Source organism: Zonotrichia leucophrys, chromosome 1, assembly GCF_028769735.1.
Source record: "Zonotrichia leucophrys gambelii isolate GWCS_2022_RI chromosome 1, RI_Zleu_2.0, whole genome shotgun sequence".
Classification (NCBI taxonomy): Eukaryota; Metazoa; Chordata; class Aves; order Passeriformes; family Passerellidae; genus Zonotrichia; species Zonotrichia leucophrys.
Genome location: NC_088169.1, coordinates 88952335 through 88975840, shown reverse-complemented (window position 1 = coordinate 88975840; position 23506 = coordinate 88952335). Strand labels below are relative to the sequence as shown.

Below are 23506 nucleotides of genomic sequence, written 5' to 3'. Positions count from 1 at the left end.
AGTTAAAAACAGAACTGCAAAATGTTTGGTACGTTTTATTTAGCAACATACAAGGAACAATATAAACTGCCACATAAAACTCGACACAAAACAGCTGGAGAACCATCCCAACTCCCTCCCCTGCTAAAGTTATTTATTCAAAGTGGTACTTTTCTGTAGAAAATTTGTGTCAGAGCACTTGCTGTACACCAGTTTATACCGCTGCTTCTTGGTAATCTGCATGGCATAAGAAAGTCACAAAGTGCTCCAATTTTGAACTTGCTGTAACTGTAAGTTCCTAAAGGTGTTCTTGTGATTTCCCCAACACATGTCCCACTGAAATGCACAGCACCCTTTAGAATAGATGGAGAGCACTTATCTATAGTCAACTAGATACCAAGTCAATGCCATAAAACTTTATCACAGGTCACAAATTAGGATGTATGATGGACAAGAGAAAACACACAGTATAAGCTAATCATGCAGACTGCCCTTTCCACTGCTCTCTCCCCACTCTGTGGCTTTCCCCCCCAACACTGTATTTCAGACCAAAGGAGTTTAATGTTAGCATCAGTGACCAAGCTCAAATCACAGGTTGAATTAACAAATGCAGATACAGTTTCCTTCATGCCAGCACTACATGAGCTCTGCTCCCGGTCATACCAGCTGTAAAAGTGTGTTTTTATAAGCTCTAAGGCATGTATACTAATATATGCTTAGAGTAAGTGCCAAGGCATGTATACTAATATATGCTTAGAGTAAGTGCCATGATTTACTTCTACTAGAAAAATAACTCTTCACCTCCACTTGTCGCTCCTTTCCTTTTTACTCTTTCCTCACTTCCCTCTAACACTGGAGTGGGCCAAATAATCTTCTATTACTAAATGGATTTTAATCTCTTCAGTGCTGCATCCATTTGCAGTCCTCTTCTTCATCCTGACACTAAAATGTTTAGGAAACAAGGGCAGGAAGATGAAAAAAAACCAACAGATTTTAGGACTGTAATGGGGAACACAGAGGACCTTGCTTCTATTTCAAAGTGGCCATAAATTCATTCACCCAGATCATGTCTGATAATTACCTGGTAATTACCACAGCTGGACAACTTCTTTCAGAAACTGTTTCAGTTCTCTTCATTTACCTTATAGTTCATTTTTTCGCAGTAATCCTTTCCAAAGGATTCCAAAGATAAGGCCGAAGATGTATTCAGAAAAAAAAAAATTCTAATCAATAACTTTGTACAAACTAATCCTCACAGTCTCTCTGTGAGGTAGGCATATATTAAATCCTATTTTTACGTACAGGGAACGTAGGCTCAGAAAAATGTCTTCCCCGTGGCTAGAGTAAATCAGCAACACAGTAAAAAATGCAGTTAGTTCCTGCCTTTCTACCTGCAGTAGAATTCACTAGACCAGGCTGCCCCAAATAAAAGTGAAATCAGTGTGTTATTTGTTTTTAATAAAGAACAGTCGATTAGATGACAGTACACTTTTCTCCCTCAAAAAAACCTCAGGGTCTTGTCTACATGAAAACCTCAGAAAATATATTAGTAAATACGAGGTTTTGTGGTGGGCTGCTTCTAGTAAGCCATGCGGTGTAGAATATGAAGATCTTTAAACAAAAACCCCAAGACATCAGAATGTGTCCCTGTTCTTATCTGCAAGCACCTTGCACCACCAGGTCTGCTTTTCACTGCAGTTACATGCACTGAGTGTCAGCAGCAATGCTTCACTGCAATGCTTCCTGCACTGAGTGTCAGCTGCAAACCCAGACAAGCCTGCTTAACTGCCCCATTCTTAGGCCAAACCAGTAATATATTGCACAATTTCCAAAAGCAATACAAGTATTCAGTTTCATCTACAGAGTGTTGAAACCATGACTATACAAGTGATCACACTTCTATCAATACTAGAACTCAGAATAATTTTAAAATAAACCAAAATTATATATTTGGAATATACGTTAGCATCCTTCTAAGGCCATACAGGACCTCATCTCTCAAACTGCAAATACCAGCACCCTTTAGGGATCAGACTTACCCAACCTTAAGCCTCAAGGCAGTTTTGCAACTTGGCTGTCAGGGCAGTAGAACCGTCCCATGTGGGCACATCCAAGAGAAGGCCAGTGCAGGGAGATGCCTTTCCAGCAGTATACATTACTGGAGCAGAACAGGGACCTCAAGTGAGGGTCCCAGAATTGCCCAGAGAGTCCCAGAACTGCCTACAGAACTCCAGCTGACACTAGATTAAACCAGCATTTGTGAAGAGATTTAGCAGTGGCTCTCTGTTAACCTCCAGCTCTCCTGGAGTTAATGCTTCACAAATAATTTTACCTTTATATAGTGTCAATCAAATCTACTTTTTTCTCTACACTTAAACCTATCTCAGATGAAATTAGTATTCTTAGGTGAGACTCTGGATCAGAAACTACAAGAAATAACTTTGTTGGTTACCAGTAGGGAAGCTAAGGAAAATGGGTACTTTAGGATGAACAGATCAAAATAAATGCAGAGGAATTTTTTTTTTTTTTACTGTGGATTATTTCTCAATAAAAATAAAATCATGCCAGTTTTACAACTCTGGTAGCTTCACAGTATCTGAAGCAGCAATAACAAAATCTTCAAATCTTCATAGAATTGTAAGTGGATGGGAGTCCAGACAATACTCCTGCCTGCTTGGTGAACTAAACAGAACCCAGACTCCCAATAGTAATTTCTCCAATGTTGTTGAAAACTGTAACTCACCACCAGTCTATCATCAACTGCAAACACAGGTTCAAAAAAAATCCAAACCAAAAACACCATTAGCAAAATCTGCTTGAAATATTTTCTCTTATGGCTACAGAAAAATTAGCCAAATTCTTTATTCCACTAGTAGTGAAACAACCCCCATGTCAACAACTGTGATCACATAATCTCCATACTTCAAGTCCTTATAAAGTCACATTTATTTAGACTTAGCACATATGGTTTCCAGTGATGTTTCTGGTTTAGGCTCCAGCTCCTCGGGGAATTCTAGTTTTTCACAGATTGTCTCCTTTATGGGTAGATACTGAGAGATCTCGTTAGGTTCCGTGAACAGGGTAGGTGGAACATTCTAAAAAGCAAAACTTTTACATGAAATGAGTGAAAGAAAACAGGGGATAAGAGAAAGTATTCCAACCCCAAACTATTACAGACAACCTATTATTTATTGGATGTAAACACCACTCCAGGCAAACTTTTTAGAGGCAAACGAAAAGGGAGGAGGAAAGATACAAGAAAATTTAAGTTGAGGTGTTTGTCACAAATAAAAATCAACAGCTCCAACTCCAAATGTGCCACAAATTATTCTGAGCCATTACTAGAGTTTTAAGGTGGCCTATTAACCTCAAATGAGAAAAACTGAAAGAGTCGATTACCAAAGAGATCTTAATCCCTAATACGGCTTGGAAGCACACAAATTTTACACATGAAATTTAACATCATGGGACATGGACTACCTGATTTTGCAGCTGAACAGTTCTATGAAAAAATAAAATAATAAAAACATTTTGTTAACTCAGCAGTAGAAAAAGTGACCTAATCCTATACCCTGTCATGTGATCTGAGCATTTACAAAATGTAAATCTGCTCTAAAATCACCAAAACAAAAGTTGCATAAGCAGAAAGAACATTCTTCTGTATTAATTCCAAACTAAAAAAGAAGGACTTAAGAGACACAGTATATTCCATGCTGACCATAAAACTAAAAAGCAGACAGAAGAAAAAGAATCAAAGTTTTAAAAATGCAATACCTTTAGACTTGATATTTTGCTTTCCCTGGATGTGTATTCCCGCAACATGTAGGTCTTGTCAGCCTAATGGAAAAAAGCAATCATCTGGTATCAGTAAAACAAGCATTTTAAATACATTTAATTTAGGAAGCATTGGAATTTGGTTGACCACAAATTTTCACATAGAAGAAATGTACATTCAAATTCATGAAGATAGATGACAACAATGTTGTTTTTTTCCAAAAACCTCCCCGGTGCATGTTTAAAAAAATTCTATGACTGAAAATGCTTGTTAATTTTTACTCAGCTAGAACTCCTACACATCTACACAGAATTACCAAAACCCAAATCTTAACATCCTGTATTATTTGTGAGATACCAGAACTCAATATACTGTGGACAGTTATTTGCAAGTTACAATAACGTATTTGAAGACAAGACAGTATTGAACTCTTTACTGCTGCCTATTTTTCCTCTTGTGCTTCCTTCTCTAATCTGTGTTTGTCAAATATATTTAAATGATTACATCACAGGATGGGTAGCCTACTCTGCTCATACACATGGCATCCAGCACTTGGTTGCTAGCTCAGCACCACCACAATAATAAAATACACTCAGAAGTTTTTGTGCCCCCAAACATCAGTATTAAATTAGAGGAATATCACTGGGTTTACTTCCATTTTACTGGAAGTAAAATGGCAAGGGAACCTCTGTAAAGTAACTCATGATGGAAAGTAAGGGTTTACCTCATGATGAAGCCTTGTATCATTCATCCTGATGAGTACCCCATCCACTCGCAAGAAGAACCTCAGCAGCACAAAAAAGCTGGAAGGCATAACTCTCTGCAAAAATAAAGATGGTCCATTCAGCACCTTACAAAGGCTTACTTAAGCATGTACTTGTTTACATCAGACATTCACAATGTAAGACAATATGAGAAGTTTTCAAGAATTAAGTCAAAGTTTGGGCAGTTGATGTGCTACAGCTATGACTGGCCAGTGGGGCAGACAGTGTCTCAAAGGACTATTAGGCAGGAAGCAGGAGGGAAAAGATTGTCCCCTGGAACAAATGACAGATGACAAAGGTTTCAAGACAACATAATTTCCAGTAAGATCATATTTCTAAGACCAAGGATGAAGAACATTTTGCTTTAACGTTTAAATCCCAGAAGGAACAACATGCAAAAAGCAGCTGTGTTTTGCATTAATCAGCCAACTGAGTGCCCAGGTATCTTTTATACATCTCCCAATACTCACTACTTTGACACTCAAACTTGATACTCCATGATCATGGAGTTCATCTTCAAACAGGAGTACTTCTTCAAAAAACATAATTTGTTCCCTGGCTTTTAATTTCTCTGTATTTATGTGTTCTGTTGTAGGGACAACCTAGAGAAAAATATTAAGAGCAGTTAGCATATTAATTTTTTGCCAAAATTCATACAGTTTGTTCTGATATTTTTAAGTCCACAGTTTTAAAAAGGAAAAAAAACTTCTCAGGCACTAAGCTTAACACACTCCAAATTTCTAAGAGAAAAAATTAAAATCAAAGTTTCCAAGAGTTTCTTCTTGGAAGTAATATCAAGCAAAAACAAAATTTAAGACTGGAAAATTCTGACTAAACTTCTCTCTGGGTACCAGGCTCAGTAGGATTTCAGCTGCAAACAATTCTGCTTTCTTTCAAAACATTTGACGATGTCTTGTGTTCAAGATACATATGAGAAGTTCAGGTTTATAAACAGATTTCTGTGCATTTAACATCCCTAACCCACAACACTCCTTAAAAATTATTCCAGCAAAGCCTTTCCACAGAAATCAAGTACCTGTATGTTTTCTATCTCATGATCTCCACAGACACTTATGCTGTCCAAATACTATGGACCAACATTGTTTATTTCTCTACTGTACTTTTAATTTCAGCACAACTCAAATGATCTCTAACTAAAGCAATACTAGTGAATTAATACATCTGCTTAGTAGCAAGCAACCTGTATGCAGCAAACAGAAGCTGGGAACTTCAGTCTTATTTTCACAAAAATAAAGACATGGGAGGGCCTGTGAGTTTAAGTATGAGGAATTACTGAGCTGCTGTTGCAGAAAAACATCAGGCCATTGAAAGCAGCCAGGTCAGAAAGCAGACAAACATGCAAGCAGCAAAGCATGAAGGCACTACAGAATGACACAGCTGATAGTTCTGCTGCACGTGAGCAGCTCGGGGCCCCGGAGCAGTCCCCAGCAAGAGCTGAAGCTTCCGATGTGCTTTAATCCTAAAATGCTTTAAGACACCACCCACCCTCATTATTAAAATAAGCCATGATTTGATTAGGATAAAATCATGAGCTGAGAAACATGAGAAGCCCAAATTACACTTTGAAATCAAAAATTACAAAGCACAAAAGATTTTAAAGAAGCCTACTGAAAGGTAAATGACAGCTTCAAAAAAAGTTTGACTGAAGCAAGATGCAGTCAGCAATTAACAAGAAGAAAATTATTACCTTTAATGTTGCAGTATCTCCCAGCAAAGTTCCTTTGTAATCTGTTGTGTAAGTCCAGTCATATGGCTTGACAACTTCCTTACTGTGCTCAGTCTCCCTCCTCAACAGTGAAAGAGAAAACAGCTTTGTAGTAATTGCTTTATAGCAATTCTCAAAAAATTACAACCTCACATAAGACTGTGCATTAGAATTCTGACACTGTTCCTAACGAAAAACAGCAGCATTGTCTGAGCTGCAATCACAATGTCAAGACTTAATCATGGTTTCACGTCTGTTTCCATAATAACTTTGAAAACAATTATGAAAATTCTTGATCTATTTCAGTTCTACGACTCAAAGATTCTCATGCAATATTGCTGAAAAATTTGTATTTCAAGATCAATGTCTCTTTAAGTAGGCAGAAAGTGATCTCTTGACAGCACACAGCAATCATTAACACTGCAATTTAGCTTAGTTTTCATGATAACTTTGCTTTGTTTCTGTGCTTTATTTCCAGATGCTCTACAACTAAATCCAATTTGGTAAATACTAAGCATCACAATTAGTTCTCATGCATCTTAGCCTTAGGAACGAAGCATGTTCTGCTTTTTTCCTAAGGCTAAGATTTTGAACACGTACAGCATTTTGCAACACCACACAATACAGTCTTGTAATGCTCAAGGCTCTATGAGTTTAAGTAAACAGAAACAGCCTTAAGTCATGTTAAACTTGACATTTACTTTAAGAAAGCTATAACTCAGCTGAAAAATACAGCTGATCCAATTTAACAGAAAGGATGATGACAGCAAAGAAAAGCAAAGTGACCTCTGTGATCACATGCTATATCTAGGGTAGGATCAAATGCAATGTGGTCCTCAAGAGTTCAATTTGTTCCTTTAACGACTGTATGACAGCTTCATACACAACACACCAGTACTTGCCCACTGGTGATAAAATACTGTACCTGCTCTCTTGCCACTCCTCTGCACAAGCGACTTTGATCATACCTTGACAATTATTGACACATTTTAAAGCATCTGTAGCATTGAACTCAATTCCAAAACCATGGTCATGCTGTATTCTTAGGACATTGTCTCCAAACATCATCTCTGGCAGGGAAGGCATGTGTAATTCATCAGCCAACCTGCAGAGAAAAATAAAAGAGGCATCAATCAGCTGATCACAGCTCAGTGAAAGCAGTCCTTGTTTTGGAACAAGGATTCTTTAGACCGTGATAACTTAGAAGACACATCACCAGGTTAATCATTTCACCTGAAATGCAGACTCATTGATCTGAAGTGACTTTTCCACCAAAAAAGTACTCCTAAAACATTCCTTCACCATCAGGCTCAGACAAAATTCTCACACATGAGGAATCAAGAGCATCTGAGAAACATACAGAAGCTATTTTCCACCTGTGCTAGCAAATCCCTGGATGGTCAGTGGACCAACTTCAGTAGGTACTCAAAGAAATTTTCAAGAACTAGGCCTCATCATAAGCAAGTTTCATTCACGGCACAATAGTCCATTCCTCCAAATTTAGAAGCCTAGAAAAAAGATGCTTAAGACAACCCAGGCAGAGTATGTAAAAACTGCCGAAGACACTACTGTACTCTGCTGGTAGAAGACATGTACTGGCACACTTCCTAAACTTTTCCTTCTCACCTATCCGACTTCCCAAGATCAAAAAGGAATATCTGACATTTGGAGAGGAGAAAGCTTTAGGAATACACCACCTATTTGAGTGAGGGGAGGGAGAAGAGTGTCCTAGTCATAATGTTCACATTGGTAACACGGCTGAACAAAAGTGGTTATTTCTGTAACTCTTAATACAAAAGAACAGTGTCAACCTAACTGAAATAAAAAAAAATAAATTCACAGACCTGGAAAATAAGATCCTATGTTTTTTTTTCCCAAAGAAGGCAGAATAACATTATGAACTTTTCCATTTAATCAAGTGTAGGAACCCTTGACCTGAAAAACCCAACCCCTGCATAGAAGAGTTCTCAGCTATGGCACATTTAATCCTTCACCTTTCCACACAGGTTGCTGAGGGATTTTTGCAATATATATTTGCCAGAAATAAAATTCCTATAGGTACTACTAATGTTCCCCAAGCAATAAAAAAGACAAAATGGGTCGCTGTGACCTTGTTGCACCTCCTACAACTGGCCTCAGCTCATTGATCCAGCCTGTCCAGATACCTCTGCTTAGCCTTCCTACTCTCCAGTAAATCAACACTTCCACCTGGCTTGGGGTCATCTGTGAACTTACTGAGGGTGCACTCAATCACCTTGTCTAGACCATCAATAAAGATATTGAACAGGACTGGCCCCAATACTGAGCCCTGGAGAACACCACTGTTGATGGGCCACCAGCAGGATGTAACTCCATTCACCATCAGTCTTTGAGCTCAGTCATCCAGACAATGTTTTACCCAGCAAACAGTGCACCCATCCCAGCCATAAGCAGCCAGTTCCTCCCAGAGAATGCCTTATTAGCCTCAAAAAAGGTAAGAGCAAGATAAATGAAAGTACATTTAAGAAGACTAATGAGAGTTCTGTGTATACTGAAATTTATTCCAGAAAATGAAACCAAGAAATATCTGCCAAGTCCATCTGTCTTTAAGATCAGTTATGGTACAGCTGAACTCTCCAGTTCCACATTAGCAAATCTGACTTAAGTACTTGATGCTGATACAAGAACATTTCCTCCAATGATTTCACTGGACTGGAAAGTTCTACAAGAAGAGAGCAAATTATACATTTTTAATGAAAACCACTATCTTAAAATAGCTACTACTGAGACATGGTATGAGATGTTAAAAATATTCTTTTTCAAAAATAATTTTAAAAATCAGGCTTCTAATTAGCAGGTCTCAGTTCACAGAGATCCAGAGATCCAAAACTGTTATAATCATACAATCAGAATGGTTTTGAGTTGCAAGAAACCTAAAGGTCAACCTCTCTGCCATGGGAAAGGACACCTCCACCAGACCAGGCTGCCCAAAGCTCTGTACAACCTGGTCTGGGATATCGCCAGGGATGGGGCATCCACAATTTATCTGGGCAACCCGTTCCAGCGACTCACCACCCTCACGGTCAGGAATTTCCTTCCTAGGGTCCAATCCAAATCTCCTCTCCTTCAGTTCGAATCCATTCCCCCTTTCCCCCATACTACATGCCCTTGTAAAAAGTCCTCCTTCATCTTTCTTGTAGGCTGCCTTCTGTAATCATTAAAACAAAATTTTGGAAGTTACCTGTAACCCAAATAGCCCGAGTTCTCCAGCCAGAGAATCAAGCTTGAGGAGAAGGAACAATCCCGGGGACCGAAGAGTGTCTCCCCCGCCCTGGGAACGCTGCGTGTTTCCTTCGCAAGGCCACCCGACGCCCCCAGCCCCTCGCTGTGAAGGCTGAGGCCGCAGCCCCGCGGTGGCTCCCCGAGCAGCGGGGACACCGTGCTGTGCCTTGTCCCCCTGCCACCCCGGCCCGGAGCCCGCCCCACCTCTCGGCCTGCGCCGACTTCATGATATGCGTCCGGGCGGCGCTCAGCTTCCACGGCCCGAAGGTGAAGTCGCGCCGGCTGCTCTGGAAAACGGGGTGCATGGCGGCCTCCCCTCTGCCGAGCAGAAGGCAGGAGGCGGCGGAAGGGGCGGAGGTGGCGGAACCCCTCTCCTCCCGCCTCCTCCCGCACAGCACTTACAGCAGCACCGGCGCCCCCGGAACCGCCGCCCCGTGGCGTTTCCGCTTCCCGGGCCGCGCGGGGCGGAGCCCCGGCGGCGGCGGAATCCTGGGATGCACCAGGAAGAGCGTTGCCAGCAGGGCGAGGTAGAGGATCCTGCCCTTCTGCTCGGCTCCAGTGAGCCCACATCTGGAGTGTTCTGTCCAGGACAGGAGAGACATGGAGCTCCTGGAGCGGGTCCAGCGGAGAGCAGCGAAAATGATTAAGTGACTGATCTTCGTTAGGTAGAAGGGCTGAGGAAGCTGGGCCTGTTCAGCCTCGAGAAGAGGTGGCTGAGATGGGCCCTTATCAATGTGTACAAATATCTAAAGAGGGGATTCCAAGAGTATGGATCCAGGCTCTTCTTGGTGGTGCCAAGCAATGGGACAAGAGGCAACGGGCAGAAACTGATGCACAGATGCTCCACGTGAACGTAAGGAAGACTTTCTTTACTGTGCAGTGACTGAGCACTGGAACAAGTTGCCCAGAGAGGTTGTGATGCCTCCACCACTGGCAATATTCCAGACCTGTCTAGACACAACCGTGTGCCATGTGCTCTGGTGTTGTGGTGTGTTGCAATGTCCTGTTTTAAACTTCCGAGTCCCTTCCCAGGTGTGCCTATGCCTCTCTCCCTGCCCCCTCGCCCCCTTGCTGAGTGTGCCCTGTCAATCAGGCTAACATACTAGCAAGGCGTCGTGTGATTCGTCGATTTCAAAGGATGCTTCTCAGGCCTGGGGGTCATTGGCCTGTCTAAGTGTCATCCTCCCTTGAGACCCTGCCCCCTTCACCTGGTTGGTAACTCACCTGTCCCCTCCCCTTCCCCTGTCCCCGAGCTTATAAAGTTAATGAGACCATGCGGCCGGCATTTCTGTTAGCAGCAGTGGCCCAGTGCAGACAGCTCTGTACCAATGGAATAAACATCTGGCTACCTTCTAGCAGAATCCGCTCCCTTCTTTATCTCCACCATCGCCAGAAGCTCTCTCCTGAGGAGAACGGAGTCCTGTCTTGTGCCCCGCTGCACTCTGCCGCCAGCCAAGGTATCTCTGGGGTAAAACACCGCAGTGCTGCCTCTGGCCCAGCAGCGAAGGTCAGAACTGGCCTAGGCACCATCTAACTGGTTATATTGGGATACATATTCCAATACTCTGGGATGACCCTGCTTGAGCAGGGTGGTCGGACCAGATGACCCATTGTGGCCCTTTCCAACCTACCCAGTCTGTGATTCTGTGAGGTGATATGGGGGGGCAGATGGGTGAGGAAGGGAGTCCACACTTCTCTGTGCTGCTGGAGCCACCGTGGGGAGAGTGGGCTCTCTAATCTCATCTGCCCAGGATGAAGAGCCAGCAAGCTCACCCAAACCCCTGTTCCAGCAAAGCTGGGCTGCAGAAACCAGTGGAGAATGTTTGTGTGCCCCACAAGTGCTTGTGCCTCCAGCTACTTCCCCATGGGTACTTCACCAAGAGCAGTGGGACAGCTGGGTAGGAGTTGTTTTGGGGAGCTCTGAAGCCTCTGGACCATCTCCATAGCCATACTCACAGTTGCAGCAAGCATTACCTGGCTCCATCAAACAGGTGCCCTGTGCAATGTTAGTACACACATGTGTGTGCACACAGAATCACATCTGGACAAGGCTAGAATAGGGCACAGTGGATCATCTGGTCCAACTTCCCTGTTCAAGCAGAGTCATCTCAGAGCACGTGGCATAGGATTGTGCCTAGACAGGTCTGGAATATCTTCAGTTAGGGACACTCCACAACCTCTCTCGGCAACCAGCACACAAACACACAGGAAATAAGTTCTTCCTCACATTCAGGTGGAACTTCTGTGCATCAGTTTTTGCTCATTGTGGAATCTCTTATGCTGGTTCGATGCAATTTTGAATGCTGTCCAAAGATGATCTTTTTAAAATGTCAAAGTGCAATGGCATAGTAAGCTTTAAAAAGTCCTGTAGAAAAGTATAGTAGAACTGGCTGAAAATAATACATCAGCTTAGTATTCCAGCACTGATGGGTGGGTGCTTGTCTTGCTTTTCTGCATCATCAAAAGGGCAGACTAACTCCCTAGGGACTTCCCCTGGTACAGGAGCAAGACACACAGTCCAGCTCCTGCTGTTGGAACACTGGAGCAAACTCAGGCAGCAGCCACAGGAAACTGATGTCCAAAGCATTAAAACCCCCACAGAGCAATCAAAATATAGCACAGCGCACATCAAGGCAGTCACCCTCTGTGCTCAAGGGAATTGCCAGAGAAAGGCAGGAACTAGGGAGGCACAAGCATAGCATTTAATTTTTGTTCACCCATTACGCTGTACCCTTTATACTGACACTATATCCAATGTCTTGCTTCAGATGTGTGTGCGGGGAACAACTCTTTCCCAAATCTTATTTGCGTTACTTTTAATAGTGTTTGGGGGTCTAGGAAGTCTAGCACTTAGGCTCTACGGCTGCCTGGCACTACGAGCCGGGGCAAATAATTTTACCTTATCCATGGATAGTACTTTTCCACTGCCTTTTAACCGAGTTCCCGGGAAATGCTCGGACTGCTCCGGGGCGGCCGCGCAGAACATGGCGGGCGGCGAGGAGGCGCGGCGGGCCGAGGCTGGGGGGCGGGCCGGCGGGAGGGGCAGGCACGGGGCTGGGGCCGTGCCCATGCCGAGGGAGGCTCGGGCCGCGGCGGCTGACGGGGGTCCCGGGCGCCCCAGCCGGGAACGTACCGCTCTGGCGGCGGCGGGCGGTGAGTGCGGAGCCAGGAAGGGGACAAAGGCGGCGTGACGCGCTGTCTCCCGGCGCGTGGGGGCGAAGCGGTGGATGCCCGGGGCGGAGGACCCTTTTCCAGCTCTTTGTTCGCTGCCGGAGGGAGCGCGGGGGCAAAATGGCGAAACCCCCGTTCCCCACCGTATTTACAACTCGGTCCCAATCGTTTCGTGGGTGTGCGGGAAGCCAAAACGCTCTCCCCGCGGCCGGGATGGGATGGGATGGGATGGGATGGGATGGGATGGGATGGGATGGGATGCGATGCTGTCCCCACCCGAGCAACCCTGGCCCGGGCCCGGGAGGGCCACCTCTGCCCGAGGTCACTTTTCCCCCGCAGGGTGCAGCAGGGCAGTGAGGGAACGGGGAGCGCCAGGTGCTCCGGGTATCGGTATCCCAGGGTGCGGCCGCGGGGGAAGCCGCCTTTCCAAAACCCGCTACGGCCAAAAAGTGTCGGAAAGGCACACAGAGTTGGTGCAGGCATGCTGAGAGAGAAAGAAACTCGAGGGGAAGTGTTTGTGCACACGTCCTCAGTCACAAGCTAGGGAAGAGCCAAGTTACGTTTTTTTCAAAGCATGGCTGTCCTGGTTTAGGGCAAATTTGTTAAAGAATCTGCAAAGGAGGGCCCCTCCAGAAAGCAAAACCCACACGACCCCTCCCCCAACCGGTTCGGGAAAAAATTCCTTGGAGAGAGGTGGAAAGAACCTGTTTATTTGACTGGCCCAGCACCCCCCAGCACACAAAATGAACAATACCCATTGACACCGCTCTGAGAAAGATGTCAAAATCAGAAAGTCTCTTTCGGGAGTGGTTGCTCTGTTCTCAGTCCCTCCAGCGCTGGGGCAGCTGCTGCAGCCGAACCTTCGGTGTTCGCGGGTCCCAGTCCGGAGCAGGTTCGAGATGGTCACAGAAACAGGAGAGGAGAAACAGTCCAGGAAGGAATGTGGACTGTTTAGCTAGAACTAGCTAATAAGCAGAGGCCAAAGCAGAGCAGAAGCAAGAGCAGAAAAGGGAGCAAGCAAAGCAGCAAACTGAAGCAAGAAGTGAAAAACAGCCCTATGTACCGCTCGTCTCTGTGTCCCTGATAAGAGAAACCCAAACAAAACTTCCACTCTTCAGAGCCGGTCTTAAAGGCACAGAACAGATGAATGGGGATACAAGCACCATAACGTCACCCCAGGAAGTGTTTGTGCACACGTCCTCAGTTACAAGCTAGGGAAGAGCCAAGTTATGTTTTTTTCAAAGCATGGCCCAGTAATGTCTTTAATTATGTTTTTAGGAAAGTACAGATAAAAATGGGAAAAAGGTGTCTTTCCAGACTGACAGTGCTGCCTAATGCCACAACATGCAGATGGAAGCATTTCTGTGAGTACTGTCTGGAACCCATGTCTGCCACAGTTGTAGAATTGGCTAAGATAACTTTCCTGAGTCCCTTCCCAGAAATGCTAAAAATCAACTTTCCATTCATTGATGGACTCTTTTACTTTTTTTTTGGTCTGCATATTTGCATTTGTTTGTTTGTTCATTTTCCTACAGATGTGTGAAGGACTGAATTAAGTAAGAAGTGATTGCCGTGTGAAGGCAGCAGGAAAAAGAGGAATTGCTAAGGAATTGGAAGAAATAACAAGGTTTCACAAAATGAGGCTGTGAATCAATGGATGGATGCTAACACTGAGAAGTCAAGGATTAAAGGTTCTCAGGCATTTCTGTAGCATGGACCGCATCTTAATCCAAGGAAGTGTCTTTCAAATCTCATGTGCAGAAAGTCAATTCCTCCAGTCCTTTGGTGTTGGAAGTAAAATGCAATCAGCAGTGTAGCTAAGGTGATTATGAACATGCAGAAATTATGTTGGGAGAGTACATGCAGTGGTGGTCCCTGAGTTTTTGAATGTTACTTAGCAACTGTTAAGGAAGAGTCAGCAGGATGTAAGACTGATCTCTGGGTCCGTTCGGGTCCGATCCAGCTAGCTCTGGACCCTGGCTCCTCGCAGTCTTACAAGAACAAAAGTAAAAGACTAGAGGCGCTCTTTCCTCTCCGAACGATCCATCATGATCCATCGTCCCACTTTGTTGTGGAACCACTCCAGGGAAGTCCAAGGGAGGCAAAGAGAGGTCAGAGGTTCCTCCCGGGAGATTTTAAGCGCAGGGGAAGCGGGGTGGAGGAGAGGGGCTACAGCCAATGGGAATACAAGTGAGGACAGGGGCAAAGGGAGGGATAGACCAGGGAGAAACCACCACCACTGGGGCTTAGGGGAGAGGGGAAGACATGTGATATGAGAGGGGAATCCCATGAGGATACAAATATACTAATCAGAATGTTTGTAAATACCAAACCCAGTGCAAAACAACAACTAAATAAACTATTTCATGCAATACAATAGCAGAGTATGACTAGCCTGGCATCCATAGACCATCAGCAAATGCTGTGTAGGCAGAATACAAGGTAACTATCAGGATAGGCAGAAATTTTTTAAAAAGTGACTTTCTTTAAAGTAAGATAAGCAAAGATATTTGATATTTGTCTTGTTTCTTGAAGAAACAAGTGATATTCTTGTTTCTTCACAGCCTAGATGAAGGGGCTGGTAAGTAGAACTTAGAAACAAGTAAGATCTGTAGAAAATTTTAAAGTAAAATGTGCCTATTTTTTTTCTTATTTCCCTTCCCCGTCCCTCTTCTTGTCTTCCCTGTTCTAGGCTTGGTGTTATCGTCTTTGGCGTGCCCACAGGCACTTTATTGCCCCTTCACTTGCCCATCTAAAATATGTAGTTTCCGGCATGCTACAGGTAAATTTTAACAAAGGCAAAAGGGCCTCCAGTCTTTGGAAAGAGTTTGAAAAACTAGTACCTGGATGTTTCTGAGCGTTGTTCTGCTTCTAGCTGTTCAGCATGTCTTGGCTGCTCCAGATCTGCACACTCTGACCATGAGCAGCAATTCCTCCCTCAGCAATGGGAAGGGCCTGAGGAACCTGACCACAGAGGAAGATGGGGCAGTCAGAGTCACTGAGTCCATTGCTATAATTGTCATTGCCATCTTCATCTGTTTGGGCAACCTGGTGATTGTTGTCACTCTGTATCGCAAGTCGTACCTTCTCACCTTGAGCAACAAGTTTGTGTTCAGCCTGACCCTCTCCAACTTTCTACTCTCCGTGCTGGTGCTGCCTTTTGTTGTGACCAGCTCCATCAGGCGAGAATGGATCTTCGGGGTTGTTTGGTGCAATTTCTCAGCCCTGCTCTACATGCTGATCAGCTCAGCCAGCATGCTCACTCTGGGACTCATAGCTATAGACCGGTAAGCTGCTGTTTGGTAATGAATTGTAACAAATTGTCTGCTCCTCTCATAGAGTAACCACTGCTTGTTCATAGAGTTGAGAAGCACATGGAGAAGGTTACACGGTGTACTGATGGAGTATCATTTTTACTTCAGCCCCTCATGAAGTTTTGATGTGGAGCAAGAAAAAGTGATATCATCAATAATGGAAAATGCAGACGTTCATCTAGAGTTTTTAAAGCTCTTGATGGTATAATAGCATACTATTGGATAAGCATGAAATAGTGACTTAAAATTCCATATTATACCCTAAGCTTACACTCACACATAAGAGCAGATTTAATTGTTGCATGTGTGCCTTCAGTCACGTTTGCCAGTCTTGACTGCGGTGATACCTACTTGTACATGTAACTGTTTCTAGAAATGGCTTCTGAGCCTGTTTGAAGTAAAAAGAACTAGATATCAGCATCATTAAAGCATGTTCTTTTCTTTATTGTATGTCTTTTATGCTCCTGTGGACTACTTATTTTCTTGCCCTGCAGGTACTACGCTGTGCTGTACCCGATGGTTTATCCGATGAAGATAACGGGCAACAGAGCAGTGGTAGCTCTTGTGTACGTGTGGCTGCACTCCCTTATCGGCTGCCTCCCTCCCCTTTTTGGCTGGTCCTCCTTGGAGTTTGACCAATTCAAGTGGATGTGTGTGGCAGCCTGGCACAAGGAGGTTGCCTACACAGCCTTTTGGCAGATCTGGTGTGCGCTGCTGCCATTCGTGGTCATGATGATTTGCTACGGATTCATATTCCGTGTGGCAAGGATTAAGGCCCGCAAAATTCACTGTGGGAGTGTTGTCATTGTGGAGGAGGACTCGCAGAGGAATGGGAGGAAGAACTCTAGCACCTCCACGTCATCCTCTGGCAGCCGAAGGAACGCTTTCCAAGGGGTTGTTTACTCAGCCAACCAGTGCAAAGCTTTCATAACCATCTTGGTTGTCATTGGGGCTTTCATCATTACGTGGGGACCTTACATGGTAGTAATAACATCAGAGGCACTTTGGGGTAAAAACAGTATTTCCCCTGCTTTGGAGACATTGGCTACATGGCTGTCCTTTTCCAGTGCCATTTGCCATCCGCTAATTTATGGGCTGTGGAACAAAACGGTGCGCAAGGAACTCCTGGGAATGTGCTTTGGGGATCGGTATTACCGCAAGTCCTTTGTTCAGCAGCACAGAACATCGAGGCTCTTCAGCATTTCCAACAGGATCACAGGTAAGATGTGGCTGCAAAAGACACGTTCTTAATATCACCAAGAGCAAGGCTTCATGTGTGCATGTGTTTGGCATGTTTCAGTGCTCTCTAAAGAGAGTTGGATGTTTCTGGAATTTTTAACAGTCTTTTATCAGTCAGGTTACATTTGAAAGGAGAATTTTTCTATTTTTTTATAGTTAACATAATTTTCCTACTGTAGTAAAACTTTCTCAGGCAGAAAAGACATAGTGATGAGGTCAATAAAAAGAATTTATTTTCTTCTTTCTCAAGCATTTCCTTTTGTGTGCCTTCCATTTTGTGTTGCCCAGATTTGAACTCTACCAAAAGTACTTTTTACTGCACTTTTTCTTTGTTTAATGGCCTTATGCTACAACTCTTTAAAATCCACTAAGGTTCCACTGGCGTAACTTTCTGCAAATTCAACTTTTAGGCTTAATTTTTGGGAAGAAAAGATCATAAACAAAGTAAAACTGTGTTAAACCATAAAACTATTTGATGTGTTCCCAAGTTGCAGACTGAGACCTCCAGTTGCTCAGTTTGGTGGCTTGGTTTGTTTTTTTTTATTTTAAAGTAGCAACACAGTGACATTCAGATTTTTAATAATTTCCCTGATCATGTTCAGAAGCTTCCAAAAATAGAGCACATTCAAGGGATATTTCAAGCAAAGGCATAAACTGAAATTGGGAAGGATGATCTAAAATGCAGAAGGAAGATGAGAGCAGCAAGGCATCTGTTTTCTGCAACCTGGGAACATTGGGAGAAACTGTCATGCAAATGAAAGAGTTGTGGAGCTGTAGCCACATAATAACCTCCAGGAGCCTTGACAAGTCTGTATCCAGGAAATGCTATGAATTAATACATTGGAAACTGAGGTGGGGAGGGAAAAGACAGGAAATTTCTTTCTTTTTCCAAGTGATAAACTTGAAGCTGTCAGCTTCTTATCAGATGTCTTAGGTGAAGGCTGATAGGGAGGAGAAAAAACTCCCAACAAACTCACAAGAAAATCTCAAGGTGAGATCCAAAGCAGCATCTTTGTAAAAATCTCACAATCTCCTCCCTTCATGTTTTGGAGATTTGAAAGAAGTTGGGCATCTCTGTCCCGCAACCTTGCTCCTGAGCTTCTTCCCACACTAATGGCGTGTCACAGCTGCCTGTGGCTACCAGGTTATTCTCTGTCTAGAAGATGCCTGGCCAATCTCCCCATCCATGTGAGAGCATATGTTTGGTGCTCAGCCTGTCTGGCTGGTAAAACACACAGATGCAGCAAGAGTGGGAGGGAGATGGTGTAGAGAGAAAGGAGACTTGCTTTTCCAAACATGAAAGGTGCTGACTGGATTTCTAAGATGGGAAGTCCAGAAGCTGTGCTCTCTGCTTCACCAAGGTAAGTTTTATATGCAGAATAATAAATAAAGCGGTAGAGTAGGTATTACTAGAAGAGGTTTTTACCTCTGCAAGCTCCTTAACCATTCACTGTAACAAAAACAAAACTTTCTTGCAGATTTGGGACTATCTCCTCACCTTACTGCCCTCATGGCAGGTGGGAGGCCATTGGGAAACAGCAGCAGCACAGGAGATACAGGTTTCAGCTGCTCACAGGATTCAGGTAACTGCAAGTTTCTTGATCTCTGCTTGGGAAGAAGTTTGCACTTGGCAGCAGTCTTGTGGACAGTCAATATTTACAGCCACAGATGTCTCCTGGTGGACAAATGACATGAAGCATCTGTTCTAGCTGTTCCAACAAAACTGCTGCAGTTGCTTTTTTCCTCCCTTGCCCTCAATAGATTTACTTGCAAAATGGTGCTTACGGAATGGTGACACTCCCTTGGTAATGTGTCCTGGGAACAATACTCACTGCTTTTTTGCCCTTCTCCTTCAATTTCTGTTGTTCTTTGGAGACTTTCTCTGTATCTACAAGGAACAGAACAAAAAAGTGCTGTGAACGATGTGCTTCTCTGTTTCGTATTTTGTAAGAGACCTTGTCTTGTTCATCCTGCAGTGTAAACATAAACACTTAGGATGGTTTCAGCTTATGATTTCATTACTACTTAAGATCTCTCAATTGAAGATGGCTTGGAAAAGGGAAAAAAACGAATTCTGATGGTAATTTTCTATCCAGATCTCTTGCTAGATTTTTCTGGCAGTTAACTCAGCTACCAGTCCTTAACTGCAGTAGTTATTTTAGAGAGTATTTCTGCTCTAGAGACACCAGAGAGTGATCTTTCAAGGATTGCTTGGTGTAAGGAGTTTGTTTCCTACTTTTGTAAAGGAAGTCTGTGGAGCTGGGATTTATTTTTGGTAGTTGTTTTCTGTCTGTTGCAGATATTCAGCAATTGTATGTGATAAAAGAGAGCAGCCTCCTGGTAAACCTGCCTCAGTTAAGAGAATGTGGTGTTACCATCTTGTGACAGCAGTTTAAACAAATGAACAAAACTAAAGTGATGCCAAAATGCTGTTAGAAGTGCCGTTGCTGGTTAAGGAGGGAGCACAGTTCATAGCCTGGGAATAGATACACAGTGATCTACTGTGAAATACTGTTTCAGTTTGTATGCTTTTACTGTGAGTTACTAAAGAGCAGAAGGAAGCCTTAGTCCCTCTTGCGTGTTGCTTGCTGCAGTAGTACATGATCCTGGGGCCTGCAATGCCCAGTCTCTAATCAGAATATTTACCAGTCCTTTCAATGAAAACTGACCTCATTCTTTTCTGTGCAGTGTTTAATGTGAGCTGAAATTTACTCACAAAAGCTGGATTTAGACATCATTTGAAGGAACTGCTGAAAATAGGCTGAAAATGTTTTGTTACCATATTGTATCTCCATGTTACTGTTTTACTTGGGGGTTCTTGCTTTTTTCAGGAACAGATACAATGCTTCTTGAAGATTATAGCTCAGATGGCCCTCATGCCCCACACTGCATCTGTCCTCCTCGAAGGAGGAGTTCAGTGACATTTGAAGATGAAGTGGAACAAATCAAAGGTGAGTGTAGGGGTAAGTATGAAAATGCTCAGAGTCAACTATACTGAATGCTCAGGAAACCTCACAGGACCTTGAGAATTGTCTTGAAGAGTATCTGACCACTGACAGACCTGATCACTCATGCAGGTACAGCAGAAAGCAAAATCAGGCCTTTCTTCCAGGTCTCAAGTAGCAGCAGTCAAGGACAAGAGTTAGAAGCTGGGATTCCCTGCATATATCAAAATTAAATTGCACAGCAGTATCCTCTCTGCAATTCCACTCATCTTAGCGGCTGTTACAAGTTTTGCCTCTTTTGTGTTTCTTGGGAAATATATTTTCCTGCCCTCATATTTTGGTTGCATTATCTCTGTGTTTCTCAATTGCTGTCTCTTGTCAACTTTGTCATTTACAGACTTGAAATTCTTCCATTTACAGACTTCAATGATTTGAATATAATTTTATTGTGTTTAATTTATTTTTTCTTACTTAAATTCTACTTTACTTTACTGGGTGTGTTTTTCAGCATGTATGGGTGAAAACAGATGAACCACATGCAATTTTTTTCAGTCAGCTTGTTGATTCTGGGCTAGCAGAACATTGCAGTGATCATCTGTAAAATGTCAGAACATTAATTTATTCTGATAGTTACAAAAATTTCAATAGGAGACTTGATAATAACGACTGAGTTTTCTAAAAAATATGTGATTGTGGACAGGATGAAAATGAGCAGAATGCCTTTAAGAATCAAGTAATAATAAAACCTAAAATAATGTAAAATTCTTTCTATGGAATTTTTAAACGTCTTGGCAAAATTCCCCTTTGCCCTCTTCCCAGCATGAGATTAATATTTCCTTGTACAAACACATTAGCATACATTTCCCACTATCTTTCTGAGTGATTATCTAGGAGCAGACATCTAATTTCTTGTGAGAGTGAAAGAGGAAAGTCTCAGTGCACAATTCCCCACAGGTTTAGCAGTTCTCCCTGGTGAGTCTCAGGCTTTTCAGCATCCCTGAGGCTTTAAATTATTTCAGCAGCCTCACTGAAGAGTTATATTTAGGATGAACTCTTGTGCTGGTCAACATGTTGGTGGGTAGAGAGGTGTACAGATGCTACAAAAATAGCTGCAGATTATCCCAGGTCTGAAGCTCTGGAAGTTTTGTGTTCACAGAATGGTATAGGAAGCTTGAGTATCGTTGCTAAATAACTGTTGAAAAATAAATAATTGTTGGAAAATAACTCTGTAGTTATTTTCCAGAGGGCATGATCATGCCCCTTTACAACAGGATCTATATTAGTTTTCAAGCATTTTCACAGCCATGCTTACCACCTGTTATCTTTTTTTTTCAGAGGCTGCAAAGAATTCTGTTCTTCATGTAAAAGCTGAAGTGCATAAATCTCTGGACAGTTATGCAGCCAGTCTGGCCCGAGCTATAGAAGCTGATGTGAAACTCAGCCTGTTTGGGGAAGATGCTTTACCAGGAGCCCTGTTCCCCTCATGGACTCTGGCAGGAAGCAGTGGGAACATCCGGCGTGGTGCCAGGCCCCATGCCAGCCAAAGACTGAAGCTGCAGAGCATCGATGAAGGGAACATTTGACACGAGCACTGGCGTGGGAAAACAGAATGAAACCACTAAGCAGGTCCTACTGCAGCTGGTAGTGTTTCACCAGAACCAGGACACCTTGTCAGAATATTTCCAGTGTTTTTTCACACGGAAATAACTGTGTTCTGGTACTTGCATTAGCATTTTACAGCAGTGTTTGTTTACTGGTTGGGGTGCTACTGACTCTTCTGCACATCATTATCACACAGCACATAAGGAAAGCAGGGCTTGGTTTCATTGACCACATCAATAGTCAGTTGAATCTTGGGTCCAATGGCCAAAGCTGATACCAGAACAAAACAGAAAAGGTATGTGCAGTGTTTAATTCATTGTTACATCCATCCTTTTCTGACCACCAAGATAATCAGCTGATACTTGATAGCTGTAGTGTTCCGTTAGGAGCTTGTACGTTGGATAAGACATAAAGCCTTACTCCCAGCTGAGCAACGTGGACTTCACTAAACACAAACCCTGAACTTTTCCCAGAGCTCATGCAGATTATGGTCCTACTTACCTTTGCTGGGGGATATTTCTGTCTGTTCAGCCATCAGAATGCCATATCTGACATTGGACTGTGTTTTGCTTCAGTGGCATAGAGCACCAGCTCCTCTGGATGTAATGAATGGGAATAAACATGTGCTGGGAACAGCAGAGAGATAGGATTTGAGGAAATCATTAGTGCAGAATTCTCGGTTTCTTTGAGAACTTCAGCTCATGTTTTGCTGTTATTAAAAGGGCACTCTGTGGCTGTGCTGAACCTGACAGAATATAAATGAGATATTATCACTTCATATTCAGGATTCATCTTCTAGAGAGAAGACAGCTGTTTTTGGGTTTTTTTAATCATGAGGGAATGTAGTATTTAAGCTGTAGTTACCTCAGTGCTTTTATTTCTTGGAGTATTAATTCATTAATCTCAAAAATAAGAACATTTGGCACTTATATTGCACTTTGCATGTTCTTAAGCACTGTACAGACATTACCTTGTTAGGCCTTTGTGAGAGGGTTGATCAGCCCTGCTTGCCAAAGAAGGGGAACTCGGCACAGCGAAGCTGCTGGCAGTGAAACAAGATGCAAAGGGGGCAAATTCTATAAGGAAAAGAGGGATGAGGTGGATCATTCGAGTATAACCAGCTTGAGGAACTTTTCTGTGCCTTTGTGGGCTACCCCCTTCCTTACTTTGTGGGGTTAAAACCCTGCCTCACTGTGTATGCCAGAGAGGAGATGTAAGTGAGCAGGATAATTCCTTGGGGGTGGGTGTCAGTAGCAAATGGACTTAAGGACCAAGGGTTTGCAGGTGTTTACTCTGTGTCTGCTCGCCTGTGCCTCTACCTTTCCCCAGAAGTGCTTTGTATGGGGTTTTGCTGCAGATTGTTTGGAAATCATGATCAGGATGTTTCCATCTGGGTAAAAACAGGGTGTACGCTCTTTGAGTTTTGTCTTTTTATGACCAGAGGCACAGAAGCAAAGTGTTATGAGGCAGAGCCTCGATCCTATACTGTATTTAGACATACTATTTGTCTTTGTTCCTGACTCAGAGATGTATTTCAGCACAAGCTTATATCCATCTCTGGACAAAGCAACTTGACTTTCTGAACTAGCCTGAATCCCATTGCGTTACCATGTAAAATATAACTGCATGCTTAAAATTCAGTACATGGTTTGCTGGTTTAAGAACAGGCTGTTAGAGCAAGAACACTTAAGTTCCAGAAAGCTGGCTCTTAGCATAATGCAGGAATAAAT

At 43.2% G+C, this 23506-nt stretch overlaps 2 protein-coding genes across 9 annotated transcripts; one reads left to right on the top strand and one right to left on the bottom strand.

Moving 5' to 3' along the window:
• Window positions 1-22: 22 nt before the first annotated feature.
• Window positions 23-12525, bottom strand: TIPRL (TOR signaling pathway regulator). 3 transcript variants are annotated; one of them, XM_064721602.1, is made up of 7 exons: window positions 12405-12525; window positions 7170-7349; window positions 6227-6326; window positions 4989-5120; window positions 4479-4574; window positions 3754-3816; window positions 23-3074 (listed from the first exon to the last, which is right to left on the bottom strand). In XM_064721602.1, exons 2-7 carry the CDS (start codon window positions 7328-7330, stop codon window positions 2925-2927), a joined length of 702 nt encoding a protein of 233 aa, XP_064577672.1. In that variant the 5' UTR covers window positions 7331-7349; window positions 12405-12525; the 3' UTR covers window positions 23-2924. The 3 variants fall into 3 exon arrangements, with proteins under 3 accessions (XP_064577672.1, XP_064577662.1, XP_064577652.1); XM_064721592.1 differs by lacking the exon at window positions 12405-12525 and adding an exon at window positions 9710-9952 and having other exon boundaries at window positions 23-3087; XM_064721582.1 differs by lacking the exon at window positions 12405-12525 and adding an exon at window positions 9710-9950.
• Window positions 10001-22414, top strand: GPR161 (G protein-coupled receptor 161). 6 transcript variants are annotated; one of them, XM_064721559.1, is made up of 9 exons: window positions 12589-12658; window positions 13955-14040; window positions 14212-14498; window positions 15369-15458; window positions 15552-15963; window positions 16485-17209; window positions 18708-18812; window positions 20061-20192; window positions 21510-22414. In XM_064721559.1, exons 5-9 carry the CDS (start codon window positions 15596-15598, stop codon window positions 21755-21757), a joined length of 1578 nt encoding a protein of 525 aa, XP_064577629.1. In that variant the 5' UTR covers window positions 12589-12658; window positions 13955-14040; window positions 14212-14498; window positions 15369-15458; window positions 15552-15595; the 3' UTR covers window positions 21758-22414. The 6 variants fall into 6 exon arrangements, with proteins under 6 accessions (XP_064577598.1, XP_064577629.1, XP_064577618.1 ...); XM_064721528.1 differs by lacking the exon at window positions 12589-12658 and adding an exon at window positions 10001-10214 and having other exon boundaries at window positions 15369-15963; XM_064721548.1 differs by having other exon boundaries at window positions 15369-15963; window positions 20061-20180.
• The last annotated feature ends 1092 nt before the right edge of the window (window positions 22415-23506 follow it).

Bases quoted from the DNA above. Each gene is read 5' to 3' on its own strand.
- TIPRL (XM_064721582.1), bottom strand. From the start codon at position 9,810: ATGCACCCCGTTTTCCAGAGCAGCCGGCGCGACTTCACCTTCGGGCCG. The intron at 7,350-9,709 runs GTGGGGCGGGCT...TTTTCTCTGCAG, and splicing joins AAGTCGGCGCAGGCCGAGAG to GTTGGCTGATGAATTACACA. The intron at 3,075-3,753 runs GTATTGCATTTT...TTTGCTTTTTAG, and splicing joins GCAAAATATCAAGTCTAAAG to AATGTTCCACCTACCCTGTT.
- GPR161 (XM_064721528.1), top strand. From the start codon at position 15,524: ATGTTTCTGAGCGTTGTTCTGCTTCTAGCTGTTCAGCATGTCTTGGCT. The intron at 17,210-18,707 runs GTAAGATGTGGC...ACTTTCTTGCAG, and splicing joins CATTTCCAACAGGATCACAG to ATTTGGGACTATCTCCTCAC. The intron at 18,813-20,060 runs GTAACTGCAAGT...TGCTTTTTTCAG, and splicing joins CAGCTGCTCACAGGATTCAG to GAACAGATACAATGCTTCTT.